The 13,909-nt window shown below is 36.2% G+C and overlaps 1 protein-coding gene across 1 annotated transcript in view; it reads left to right on the top strand.

Annotated features, from left to right (window-relative positions):
• Positions 1-13,909, top strand: part of CDH18 (cadherin 18) — a 673,500-nt gene that overhangs the window by 585,171 nt on the left and 74,420 nt on the right. The window contains exon 10 of the mRNA XM_072605468.1: positions 8,046-8,167. Within this exon, the coding sequence (XP_072461569.1) occupies positions 8,046-8,167 (122 nt within the window). The remainder of the gene's footprint in view (positions 1-8,045; positions 8,168-13,909) is intronic.

Here is a 13,909-nt window from a genome sequence, read left to right as displayed (position 1 = left end):
TGTGACATATTTTCTGACAAATAGGTAAAAAATAAAAGAGAAAGTGAACTCAATCTTAATTAGCATACATGTGCAAAATTAACCCATAGCTGCTGGTTGGTGGAAGTCCTTTTCTACACTTTGTGGGTGCGCTCAACAAGTTCCCCATAGACATGGTGTAGCTTCTTTGTTGGACTCCATGTAGAGCTCTGAGTTTTCATCCAATTTTCCCTCTGGTCCTAAAGCAGACTCTGACAGCAGATGTTCCAGGTACATGACTAAGACACTGATGAGATTACAGGAAGGCTTAAGTTTTCAGACCTTTGAAATTCTCAGTTCACAATATCTTTTTCCACCCAAGATGGGAGGAGAAATGATAGGGGACAAGGTCTAAGTCTGAGCTTCCATTCATTTCGCAACCCCAAATGATTCCTTCCCAGAAGGAATTATCTCTTCTTTCCATCACCAAAAACTCTTTCAATTGACATCTCCATCAGGCCAAACTGACTTTATATTTTGTAGAAAATCCTTACATTCTCAGCCAATATGAACACTCTTCCTGTTCAACATCACTTTTAATTCATCTAATGGCAAATTAGGGACATCTAAACTGACAAATGTTTTATTCACATTTAGTGGGAATGTCTTTACTTGATTAGATTTAATTTGTTCCTTCCTGGTTAAAATACCTGGTTAAATTTCAAGCATTTTATTTCTTACATTAAGCAGGTTGGACTGATTTGATGGATATTCAATTGACCCTAACTTTATATGTTATTATGTTTTAGATAAGATGCCTTTCAGTGTGTCATCATACTACAAACATACATATTCTTTTATTTTTTCTCCATTAACATGAGATATACATCTCTATTTTCCACTTGTGATATGTATTGTGCAGCTTTATTTGTCCACTACCCATCCAGACCTAGTCATTTTATTTGGCAAGATGGCACAAGGATAACTTTCCATACCTTCAAGCAGGGTGGGTAGTTGTATATATTCTGAACATATTCAGGTATGTCTCCAAACATAACCTATGGTCTTCTTTTTATATCAGACTTCCAATGTATTTCTTTATCAAAGAAGAGGATCCAAGACATTATTGCAAATTTTCTAGTTTTGCTTTATATTAATTCTTTCATCAATCTGAATTCTTGAGATTACATGGAATTACTTTAATGGTCTAGACAGGGAAAAATTAATTTCAAATTCCTTGCTCTTATAAACAAATGGAAAAAAAAATCCTTCTCAGAAATATTTCTACTTCTACACTTGGCCTTTGATCATGTGGCCAAATCCAAGACAAATAAAGAAATGAACCAGTACATGAGTAATAAATTTAGCTTAAGATTCATTTTGGTCTCTAGAACATGAAATGGCCATTTCCACATTTTTCCCACTGATTTGACTTAATTTTTGACACACAAATGAATCTGAGAGAATTTAATTTTGGAAAATGTGTTTCTTTTTTTCTTTCCATATCAAATAGTTGCCTTGACTGAATTCTTTATTTTTCATCCAGTTACTGTTACTTGAGTCCACAGAATCATAAAATCATAATGTTCCCTCACAACGAAGTCTTCCCCAAACCAAATGATTCTTTACAATGCGTATCTAGTTAAGTTGTGGAAGGAAACATGAGCCTTCATAATTCTGAAGCATAACTAGAAGGGTCATTTAAATGTAGTCTATTTTCTTGATTCAGCACCACTTCTATATGAGATGAGTGATTCTGAATACATTCCCTGTTCAGGGATATTTTTGTGCCACCAATTTATAATGTGTAACAAGTATAAGATGGAAAATATATTTTTTGAAAGTCATAAAGTTTTTGACTAGAAACCTTCCTATAATACAGCCAAAATTATGTGTTCATAGCAAAACATTTCGGTTAAACCAAATCTTAATTAATTGTGTGGCATACATCAGTACTGAATTAATAAGATTTTAGCATTTCACGTTCAAAAGGGACCTTGGAGATCATTTGTTCCAGTTACTTCATTGTACAGCTGATAAAAGAGAAATGAAATTATTGAGCTAACGTCATACAGCTTAGAAATTGTCGAGATGGAACATGAAGTCAGATTTCCTGGCTCCTAGACAAATCACCTTTCCCTATTTTAGGGAAACTTGAAGAGGTCTTCCATAAACTGCAACAGAATATTATTGCAAAAATTTATAATTCTGGGACATTTAATTTTTATTTCTTTGCATCATTTTGCATCATTCCTTATTTTGTTTTCATAGATCCTGGTGTTTTAATGATAAACTCTCTTATACATTAAACTCATAATAGTTTAAGACATGTTGATAGATTTCTAAGTGTAGATTTATCCATAAAAAATGTCATCCGTATTCTTAACATATTTTATTAATATAAATAAAATTGTGATAGCACAAAAAACAGAGGCTAAGCAGTAGGATTGTTTTCCAAAGCATTTCAGAGAATAAAAGACATTGAAACCATTGATCCAAGTCTGGAAATGGAAATTAAAACAATCAAAAATAAATTACAAAATTTATTAAATACCAGAATGAGGATATTCCCCTCAGAAGGCTTCTAAAAATAGAGTTTGTGGTGAAATTGATCACCGAGAAAGGGAAAGATTATAGAGGACCATGATCCCTACTATTAGAAGTGCTCCAGGTAGTGTCAAAAAGGATTTAAAAGAAATAAGTTCAAAGAAGAGAATAGCATGAGCTGGAAGATATGATTTTTAGGGCATCTAATTGATTTAGGGCATCTTCAATGAATGAAGTTGCAAGTGTTCACAGCTGTTTGGATTGATGAGGTTACATGTAAAAAAAACAAAAAAAAACCCCAAAAAACAAAAACAAAAACAAAAACACTCTCAGTTCCACTGGGAAATAAATCACTCATATAATACATGTCAAATATTATACCATGAGAGAGGAAGGCAGGAAGGAAGGCAGGAAAGAATATGTTTTGCATTGGTAATCAATGATAAAACATGAACTTGTACCAATGTAATTCACTTCAGAAACAGGTGAAGTGCTTTCAACTTTTATGGATCTAATTTACAGATCAAAGCCTCTCTTCCATTCCTAAGATCAAAGGCACAGCTTAACCTTTTGAAGCTTCCAACCTGTGTTACACTTAGCAAATAATTATTGAGAGTATCTAGGCATTTCTGGAGGAGTAATGACCAACTGCAAGGAAATAATGGCTTGAAGTCAATCAAAAATTGTTAATTCTGGCCAGTCATTATTCTAAGAGGAATGTTGGAAGCCAAGGTCTTGGCTGCTATTATGAGACAAAGATTGGTGGGAAAAAGTCATGAAAAAAAGATTACTTGTGGATAAGGGAGTTAGGATACTTATGCAATTTTTAAAACATTCTATAGGAGTCTCTAGTAGGTAATTATGCTGCTTTAACTGTATCTTAGAGATAGGAATTTAAAGCACAAATTGAATTAGCTTCTTAACTTCATACTAAAAATCCAAAGCCATTTTTTTAACCATTTATTTAGCATCTAAAAGAGAGATCAGGGGATTAAACTTGTAAGATTAATTTTTGATGCCATCTCCAGTTTGTATCTTGTCTTATGAATCATCTTTAGTTAGAAATGTATAATCAGTATTAAAAAAATTTAATAATTTTGAGGTAATATATGTGGGAGCAATAAAGTGGTATTTGTTCAGTCATTTCAGTTGTGCCTGACTCTGTGATCCCATTTGAGGATTTCTTGGCAAAGACACTGAAGTGGTTTGTCATTTCCTTCTCCAGCTCATTTTTATAGATGAAGGAACTGAGGCAAACAGAGTTAAATGACTTGCCTAGTGTCACACAGCTAGGAAGTGTCTGAGGTCAGATTCAAACTCAAAAAGATGAGTCTTCTTAACTACTGTGTCTGGTGCTCTATCCACTATCACCAGCTGCCCTAAAGAGGTATTAAAGTAGTAATATTGAATGATGTAAAGGGATGTTGATTTAAGAAAGAAGACCTAGGTTCCTATCCTAGCTCCGTTCTTGTGGGCAATTTACTTCCACTCATTTGACCTGTTTCTTTATAAAATAAGAGCTTTAAGCTATATGATCTCTAAAGATACAGAAAGCTAAAAGTCTTATCCTGAAGATATACCTAATAGTTAAGAGATGGCAATTACAACAACACTCCACCTAACTACTTATCGCATTGATGGCAAGGAAGGCAGTTTGTAAATTTAAGGTTCTACAGAAATGTGTTACTAATGATTATTATAATGATTTTGATTTTACTATTTCCTGTTGCAAATTAAGCCTATTTTTCAGGTTCAAGTTGTTGGAGAAAAATCAATTATTTACAAGACTCTCCTTTAAATTTAACATAATTACCTATGTAATTAAGTTTCAGGTTTCATTTCTCTGTATGCTCCAAGTTTTATTTCTGCTATTTGGCTTAGGTAAAAAAAAAACTTTAGGCTTATTGAATAACTAATATGGTTACTTTTTTGAAAATGTTTTAATTTAGTCCAAGAGGAACTATTCCAGAGAGTCCAATTTCCATTAAGTGTTGAAAACTCAAGTAACATGTAATGAAATTCTTTCATAGACTCTGGAATGATCAAAGAATCCAGTGAACCAAAAGAAATCCTATGACAAAACAAAAGCAACACTTCCTCCAGGGAAACAGTTGTGACTTTTCGGGTATACACAAGAAATGCAAAGTGATTAATTTATTAAATTAATATTCAACATAATCCAGTATTTCATGGATATCTAAGATTTAAAAAAAAATTGGTGAGTTTTTGAAAATGCAAGAAATGGAACTCCCATCTAAGGGGGAAAAAACCTAGATATAGAAATGATAAAATTTACTCTTATTTATCATTTTCTTTTGAAAGACTATGTGAAGCAAAGTTTAGAATATCAGTGATCTGGAAATTAGACATCTACTGAACAAATTAAAACAATTTTTGCTTACTAAGAAAGTTGTACTGTGGATAGGAATGAAGATAGTTTATATCGCTGCTGCCTTTTACATATTTTTCATTAATCACTCTTAGAGGGGGAAAGCATTAGAAATATTGGAAAGGCACAATTTATGCAGGAATATATTAAAGGAAATGTTTTTTATTAATGCTTTGCCCAGCTCATTCTTTCCCTGGCAAGCAAAAGCAGAAAATTGCTTCCTCATGGTAACTAATAGTCACATAGGAGAGGATAGGACTTTAATCTACCTATTAACAGTGTATATCTAGTAATAATTATAATAATAATGATATATTTACATAGCACTTAGTTAATTTTCATAAATCTTCTTATTGTATTCTAACAACAGTCCTATAACTTAAGTAGTGAAAGATTGTACATGAAAGCAGAAAGAGCTCTAGATGCAAGTCAGAGAATCCTATTCCTTCCCTGCTCTTCCCTTCCCCAGGTGGACACTATATACTTTGTTGCTGTAGACTTATGTGACTTTGGCCACAGTCACACAAAGCTAATAAGTGTCTGAGGTTGGATTTGAACTCAAGCCTTTGTGAGTGTAGGGCTCATCTTCTAGCCATTGCTCCACCTACCTGCCCCAACATGTGCTTTTGGAAATAAGGAATCCGTATCAATTTAAAATGCTGTAGAGAGGGTAGAGCATAATGCCATTCCATTCTTCCAGTGTCCATCGAATATCGCCCAAATTATTGTGTTTCTTTTTTACATAGTGTAGAATCATGCTATAGTGATTACATTCTGGAAAAGTTTATGTGGCAATATGATACTCTGGAAAGAACACAGGACTAACAGTCAGGAGCCCAGGGTTTAAGTCTTGGCTTTGCAGCTGAACTTTTAGGTAACATTGGTTAACTTCCCTGGGCTTCATTTTCTTACCCATCTTTAAAATGGTGGCATCTATTGAGAAGAACATTTAAGTGGTGCAGGAGATAGAGTATTGGACCTGGAGTTGAGAAGACACTTGCTAGTTATGCAACCTTAGAAAATTCACTTAACCTTTTTTTTCCTTTTCCACTTAATCTTCCTCAGTCTCAGTTTCCTTATAAGTAGAATGAAAATAATAATAGCTTCCATTTCACACAGTTGTTGTGAGGATCACATGTATAAAGTGCTATGCAGTCCTTAAAGTACTGCATAAATTCTAGCTGTTCTTATTATATGAACAGAGATTAGATAATGTCAAAGACTCTTACAACACTAATATTTTCTGAAATATACCAAATAATAGGCAATACCATATACTTTAAAAAAGGCTAGCACCAATGATTTGCACGTTTATGACCCCTTTAGCCAACTGCCACATCTCAGCAATGAACTCCCTAGCCTCTCAAGAAATGTGGTGGGGGGAAGAAAGATCAGAGAGAGAGAGACAGAGAGAGAGAGAGAGACAGACAGACAGACAAACAGAGACAGAGACAGAGAGAGACAGAGAGACAGACAGAGACAGAAAGAGAGACAGAGAGACAGAGACAGAGAGAGAGAGACAGAGAGACAGAGACAGAGACAGAGAGAGAGAGATAGAGAGACAGAGAGAGAGAGTGAGCGAGAGACAGAGAGACAGAGTGAGAGAGAGAGACAGAGAGACAGGGAGACAGAGAGAGAACGAAAGTGCTCAGTGTATGTCACTTTCAATCCTGAGTTAAAAATATCATTTTGCACTGTTGACTACAGTTTATCTACAGTGTGCCTATTGTGTCTTGGCAGCTGACCCATTGCTCTTCAAGTCTTATTAAGAGTGTAGCACATTGTATTTGGTTAAAGGTGCAGCAGATACTTTTTTTTTTTTTTTTTAGGTTTAGTCTTAATCCACCTTGCTCTCCATATCTGATCATTTTAAAGTGGTATTGGGGTATGACTTGAGAGTCAGTGTGGACATAGTTGAAACAACACTAGCCTTGGTGTCAGAAAATTTGGATTTAAAGCCTTGGCTATAACATTTACTAGATGTGTGACTGAGGTTTTCCCTTAGCCTCCAAGGGTTTTAGTTTCCTCATCAATAAATGGGGACATTCTCATTCTCAGTTTACATGTATCTCTTTATCATTGCTAATCACTCTGTGTCTCTCACTTGTAATTTTATTAATATAAAGCATTCCTTGTGAATAGTGAATAAACTATACTAATCAACATATTTTAAGTAATTCTGAATGTTAGGTTAGGATCTCAGAGGTTAAATGCCTTAGTATCATTAATCTATAACTAAAAGGGACCTCAGAGATCATCTACCCAGGTCTTTATTTTAAGGATGAGGAAACTGAGTCACAGAAAGTTTTAGGCAACTTGCCCAAGATGTGTAAGCTGTAGTAAGTGTAGTAAGTAAAATAATAGAACCCATGTCTTCCTTATTTCAAATCCAGAATTATTCAATATATCATACTTTCTTTCTGTAAATGCTATACCTAGAGATCATAAAAAAACCCAGGATTACATTGTCAAGATGAGTCAGAGGGAAGATTTGAACACAGGTCTTCTTGACTCTTATGCCGTTTCTCTATCTGTTATTCCATTCTACTTTGCTGAGAGGGGAGAGGGTGGAGAAGAAAGAAGAGGATAAGAAGGGTGAAGAATAACATTCTTGACCTAATTACCTCATGAGAGTGTTTTGAGGGAAGCACTTTGTGAACTGAATATAAAAATATGAAATATTAAAATTGAGGCCTATTCCCTTTGTTTTCTTAGGTTATATTTAACTTTGCCTTTTACATTCATGAAACACTTTTTAAAGATTAAGGATAATAATTTGTTTGTTTTAGATTTAAGCATCACACTGCTTTTCTTGGATTAATGGTGAAATCAATTGTTCATCTTTCTTAGACTATGACAATAGACAATGAATTCTGACAATTTTCTCTCACTTCAGTTCCTTAACAACATGTAATTTCTTGACATGACAAAACATCATTTTTGCATTCCATTTATGCCTTAGTGTTCATTTTTCCTTTTTACCTTGTGTTAATGAGTCTCAGGAAAGAGTGGCACCATAAAGTTGTCTTTTACCAGTATCGTGTTTTAGCTCCTAGAGCGGATGACAAGCTCCAGCGTTAATATCTGTTTTAATAAGGACACTAAGATGTGTATACTAAAGTCACGAAATCCCAATTTGTGTATTTTCCAGACAATCCTAACCTGCTGAGCCATGTTGCAGTTGGCATTCGAGTTCTAGATGTCAATGACAACCCACCAGAGCTTGCCAAGGAGTATGATATTGTTGTTTGTGAAAATTCTAAGCCTGGACAGGTAATTCATTAGTTTTATACTTGTTATATTTCCGTTTTACTGAAAAAGGCAAAATGTACAGCTTTTGTTTTTGTAAATGCTATTGTTATGCTGAAGACTTTTATGTCGAAGATTCTGTAGATGGGGTTTATGTTCTAAGTAGAGGTTGAGGTCCTTCCATCTCTAAGATTAGGAGACGTAATAAAAAATAACAATACATGACAAGGTGTAGTATATTTTCAACACCTAGTGAACAAGGTTATTTAAAATCTTACCTTTTCTATGAACTTGATAGACTACTCTCCCCTAAAGTCATAAAGGACATGAACTTATCAATTCAATTAAACATTCATTTCATATTACTGTGAGCAAAACAGCAACTGATATCATGGGGAGATAGGAAGGTAATAAATTTAAACTACCAGAGGAAGAACACTGAATTGTAAGTTTCAAAATGCAAATGACAAATCCTAACCCCCTGGACCTCGGGGTCCTCTGTAGAGTAAGAAGGAAAGCAACAATCTTGTTAGACAGATGATAAAAGTTAAACAGTTAATAACAGAGGAAATTTGACCTCAGTACCAACTGGGACCTAGATGTTAATGTTTCTCTGAAACTTATTTGAAACGGCATTTTCTCTCAATGTTGGTATGTGAATGCTTGTAATCAATGTTTAATTAGTGCACATATTTTAATTTTAATAGGCACATTTTTCTACTTAATAATGACATGTCCCGCAAGCAAATTCATAATACTCATTTACAGAGTCATAGATTAGTCACGATCTGCACTAATGCAGGAAGTTATGATAGTAGGAGTACCCCCAGTCTAGAAAATTTACAGATCTTTCAAGTATCCATAAGTAAAAAAAAAAAAACAAAAACTGAATAGTAATCTTCATAAAATTTGTTTGGAGTTTTGCTCTTTCATGGAAATTCCTAATAAATGTTTACTGATTGATTATTCAGAATATTGGATTTCATATACTTTGTTGTATTCCTTATAGGGAGACTAGAATAATTAGTCATGCCACTATCACTTTCTATGAACTTTTATATTTTATATTATTAGCCCATTCATAGACCTTATTAAGTAGTATGAAACTGGCAAGAGCTGTTCCACTCTTAGACAGGATTCCAGTTTTGTGATTTTGGACATAAACTTTACTACTCACAGGTTTTAAAGGGGTGATATTTCTATTTTTTATACTCAGAATTACTGCTTCTTCTCAAAAATGGTCTGATTCTGAGCTTTCTCTTTAAACCTAATGCTTTTGAATGACTGTACCATGTTTCAGCCAGAGTAAAAGTGAGAAAGAGGCCTTAGAAGTTGATTTTCTGGACCCCATTTGTGCTGCAGAGCTATGTGTAGTTCAATGAAGAATTGACTGCCTTCAGAATGCCTAGCGCCTTCCTTTTATGAATACCTTGTATTGAAATGTAGATCTATGTGGCCTTCTCAAGGAGATGGAGCTTTTTGGAAGCAAGGATTTAAACTGCAGATAGTAACGCTCAGGTTAATTTAGGTATCAGTACATCCCTCACAGTTAATGTACTTTTCCATTCAGGAAACAAATTTAAACTACATTGAAGTAAAAGAAATATTAATAAGAAACTCATTCACGTATGAAATTTGAAGTCATTTTCCAAGACAGAACCTTGTTCAAAGGCCGTAAGACTTACCTTTGCTTGAAACTTTGTAAAAAGAACATCGTATTTTCCTTCCTCACTTGCTTTATCATCCTCTTCCTTGCCACTCTGAACCAAATTTACAGCAAATTTTAAAAAAATGTTGGAGGGATGGAAAGGAGGCAGTAGATTCTGTTCCTCCCTCATAACCTCATCTCCTTGTTGCTCCCAAAAGTCAGGAGTTTGAGGAGACTCATTAAATCTGATTGCTAGGGAGTATATCAAATTTAGCCTGTGTCTATGCCATCTTTCAAGCTTGGGTTAATGACTAGAAACAGGGAGCAGATACTATTAGCAAAGTCACTAATTGGGGGTCTGATTTGTAAGGTGAAAGAAAATTTATTAGTAAAATAAGAACCTGTACCTTCTGGGGAGAAAAGAAAAAAATTATAAAGGAAAAATGTTGACTGAGAGCCAGCCTTGCTAGAAAATGGAAGGGTTTTGCGGTTCATAAGATTTTGAAAATTCAGTGACATAAAATAATATCCATAATAAACTTAGGAGAACCAGCTTGAAACACTGGATCATCTCAGTTGTCAAGAGGTGTAAAGATGATCCTAGTTAATGAATTAAAACATATATAGGACTTTGGAGGTGTAGAATCCAGTGGGTGACGGACTTTGATGGATTCGGAGCCCAGGCTGGACCGGAGGGTCCACGGAAGGGATCTGTTCCGCGGGGGTAAGACCCCGGCGCACAGCGCAGCGCGGTCAGCGCGGCAGGGCGGAGGGGACCAGAGGAGCCTGAGAGTGGCCGGCGAGACCAGCGGAGCAGGAGATAAGCCAGGCCGAGCCGGTGAGAGCCACTGAGTGCCAGACATCAGCGCAGCAGCCCCTGAAATCTTCAGCCTGAAGACGGACTTCGGTGGGTCACTACTTGAACTTCCAGGAACTGGGATGGCAGAGTGATCAGTAAGTGCTCTCTCCTCCCCCCGATGACCGTGAGGGAACCATAAAATTCTTCCCCAGATTAATCCTGGATCAGCGGGAACAGCAGAAGGGGGCGGGTGGTCTCATAACACCAGAGGCTGGAAAAGTGGCAAAGGGGGATTCTTCCTACTGTGGTGGAGGCGATCTGGAGGGACAGATGACCCAGGGCAGAGAAAATTCGCACTGAGACCCAGGCAAGCCTCAGAGCCGGAGATGAGCCCTAGGAGGGGCGGGAACACGTGTTAGCTTCTAGGCGTGCCCCAGCCCTCCAGGGGAAAAGGGAAGACAATAGGGAAGCTGGGATCACCATCCCCTGACCTTGCCTTTGCCTCAAGTCAGCTGAGGAGATATCCTGAGACCAGACCACACCTCCCACACACCTAACAAGCTAACCCCAGGGTTGATCTGGGAAACAAAAAACAAAAGCCTGCTTTTAGCCCAGACACACATCAGCTCAACTTAAAGATCTGTACCTTCTGACTGAAAGAACCAAAAGCTACAACACTCAGCCAACATCATGAATCGGAAAAAGCAGACGAAAAGTGAAAAAACCATAGAATCTTTCTATGGGGATAAGGACCAAAACACAAACACCAAAGAGGTTAGAGCTGAGACTGTACTTCCATTTGAAACCTCAGATGGGACTATGAATTTCTCTCAAGCACAACTAGATTACCTGGAACGTCTGAAGAAGGATATAAAAGAAAAACTGGCCAATGATTTTAAAACTATAAAAAAAGAATTCACTGATGAGAACATCACCCTGAAAAAGAAAATTGAAGAAATGGAAAAGGAAGTTCAAAATTTAACTGGTGAGAATAATTCCCTAAATGGAAGAGTTAATCAAACGGAAAAGGAAACCCAAAACCTAACTGGGAAAATTGGTCAAATGGAAAAAGAAGTACAAAAATTAAATGGAGAAAATAGCTCCTTAAAGGGAAAAATTGGTCAGATGGAAAAGGAGATGGAAAAGCTAACTGAAGAAAACACTACGATGAAGATTAGAATTGGGCAAGTAGAAACTAATGACTCAATGAGGCAACAAGAATCAGTCAAACAAAATCTAAAGAATGAAAAGATAGAAGAAAATGTAAAATATTTAATTGGAAAAACAACTGACCTGGAAAATAGATCCAGGAGAGAAAATCTAAGAATTATTGGCCTGCCAGAAACACATGATGAAGAAAAGAGTCTGGACAATATCTTCCAGGAAATCATCAAGGAAAACTGTCCAGAAGTACTAGACTCAGAGGGCAAAATAGTCATCAAAAGAATCCACCGTTCCCCTCCCGAAAGGGATCCCAAACTCAAAACCCCAAGAAATATAGTTGCCAAATTCCAGAGCTATCAAGTGAAGGAGAAAATACTACAAGCAGCCAGAAAGAAACAATTCAAATATCAAGGACACAGATCGAAAGAATTGGAACCCAATATTCCGTAAGGCAAAGGATTTGGGACTTCAACCAAGGATCAACTACCCAGCAAAGTTCAGCATAACATTTCAGGCAAGGAGAAAGTCATTCAACGAAATAAGGGATTTCCAGAGCTTCCTGACCAAAACACCAGAACTCAATAGACAATTTGATCTTCAAATGCAGGTCTCCAGATAATCATAAAAAGGTAAACAGAGGGGAAAAATCAAAAACAAAAACTTGCTACTCAATTAGGGCAAACTGTTTACCTCCCTATAAGGGAAGATGATACCTGTTAATCTTGAGAACTGTGCAGCTATTATGATAAAAGGGATATATGTAGAGGGAACGGGCATAAAGTAAATGATGTCATGTCAAAAATATGATTTAAGTATGAGAAGGGAATGTAATAGGAGGTGTGGAAAGGGGGAAGCAGAAAATGGCAAATTATATCACAGGAAGAAGTACAAAACTATAGTAGAGGGAAGGAGGAGAGGGAGATGAGCATTGTTTGAGAGGTACTCTCATCTGATTTGTTCAAAGGAGGGAACAATAATCTTAAGTAGATAAGCCTAACTAGCTCTATGGGTAGTAGGAGGGGAAGGGGGAAGAAAGGGGAGGGTGGCTAAAAGGGAGGAAAGAAGCAATAAGAGTAAAGGGGACTAAAAGGGAGGGGGGTCAAAAGAAGGAGGGGAAGGCTGCAAGAGGAGGGGGAGAAAAGTGAATACTATTGAGGAGGGGAAGGGAGATGGGAGAGCTAAAAGCACAAATGGTGGGAAAGAGGTTGGAGGGAAATACACAGATTGTAATCATAACTGTGAATGTGAATGGAATGAACTCTCCCATAAAACGGAGACGGATAGCAGAATGGATTAAAAGCCATAATCCAACAATATGTTGCTTACAAGAAACACATTTGAAATGGGGGGATACACATAGGATAAAGGTCAAAGGATGGAGCAGAATATATTGTGCTTCAGCTCATGTAAGAAAGGCAGGAGTAGCAATCCTAATCTCAGACAAAGCAAAAGCAGAAATAGATCTAATCAAAAGGGATAAGGATGGAAACTATATCCTGCTAAAAGGCACCATAGACAATGAAGCAATATCATTACTAAACATGTATGCTCCAAGTGGTATAGCATCCAGATTCTTAGAGGAGAGGTTGGGGGAGTTGAAGGAAGAAATTGATAGCAAAACTATACTAGTGGGGGACCTCAACCTCCCCCTCTCTGAACTCGATAAATCAAACCTCAAAATAAACAAGAAAGAGGTTAAGGAGGTAAATAAAACTCTGGATAAGGTAGATATGATAGATCTTTGGAGAAAATTAAATGGGAATAGAAAGGAATATACTTTTTTCTCAGCAGTACATGGAACATTTACAAAAATTGACCATGTACTAGGACATAAAAATCTCACAATCCAGTGCAGAAAGGTAGAGATAATCAATGCATCCTTCTCAGATCATAATGCATTAAAAATTACATGTAATAAAAGGCCATGGAAAGAGAAACCAAAAATCAATTGGAAACTAAATAATCTAATTCTAAAGAAGGGTTGGGTTAAAGAAGAAATCATAGAAACAATCAACAATTTCATTCAAGAGAATGACAATAGTGAGACAACATACCAAAACTTATGGGATACTGCAAAAGCAGTTATTAGGGGAAGTTTTATATCTTTGAATGCTTACATAAATAAAATAGAGAAAGAAGAGATCAATGACTTAGG

This window comes from Notamacropus eugenii, chromosome 4 (genome assembly GCF_028372415.1).
Source record: "Notamacropus eugenii isolate mMacEug1 chromosome 4, mMacEug1.pri_v2, whole genome shotgun sequence".
In the NCBI taxonomy this organism is placed as follows: domain Eukaryota; kingdom Metazoa; phylum Chordata; class Mammalia; order Diprotodontia; family Macropodidae; genus Notamacropus; species Notamacropus eugenii.
Note: the sequence above shows the minus strand (reverse complement) of the source record. Positions and strands in the feature narration are given on the sequence as shown.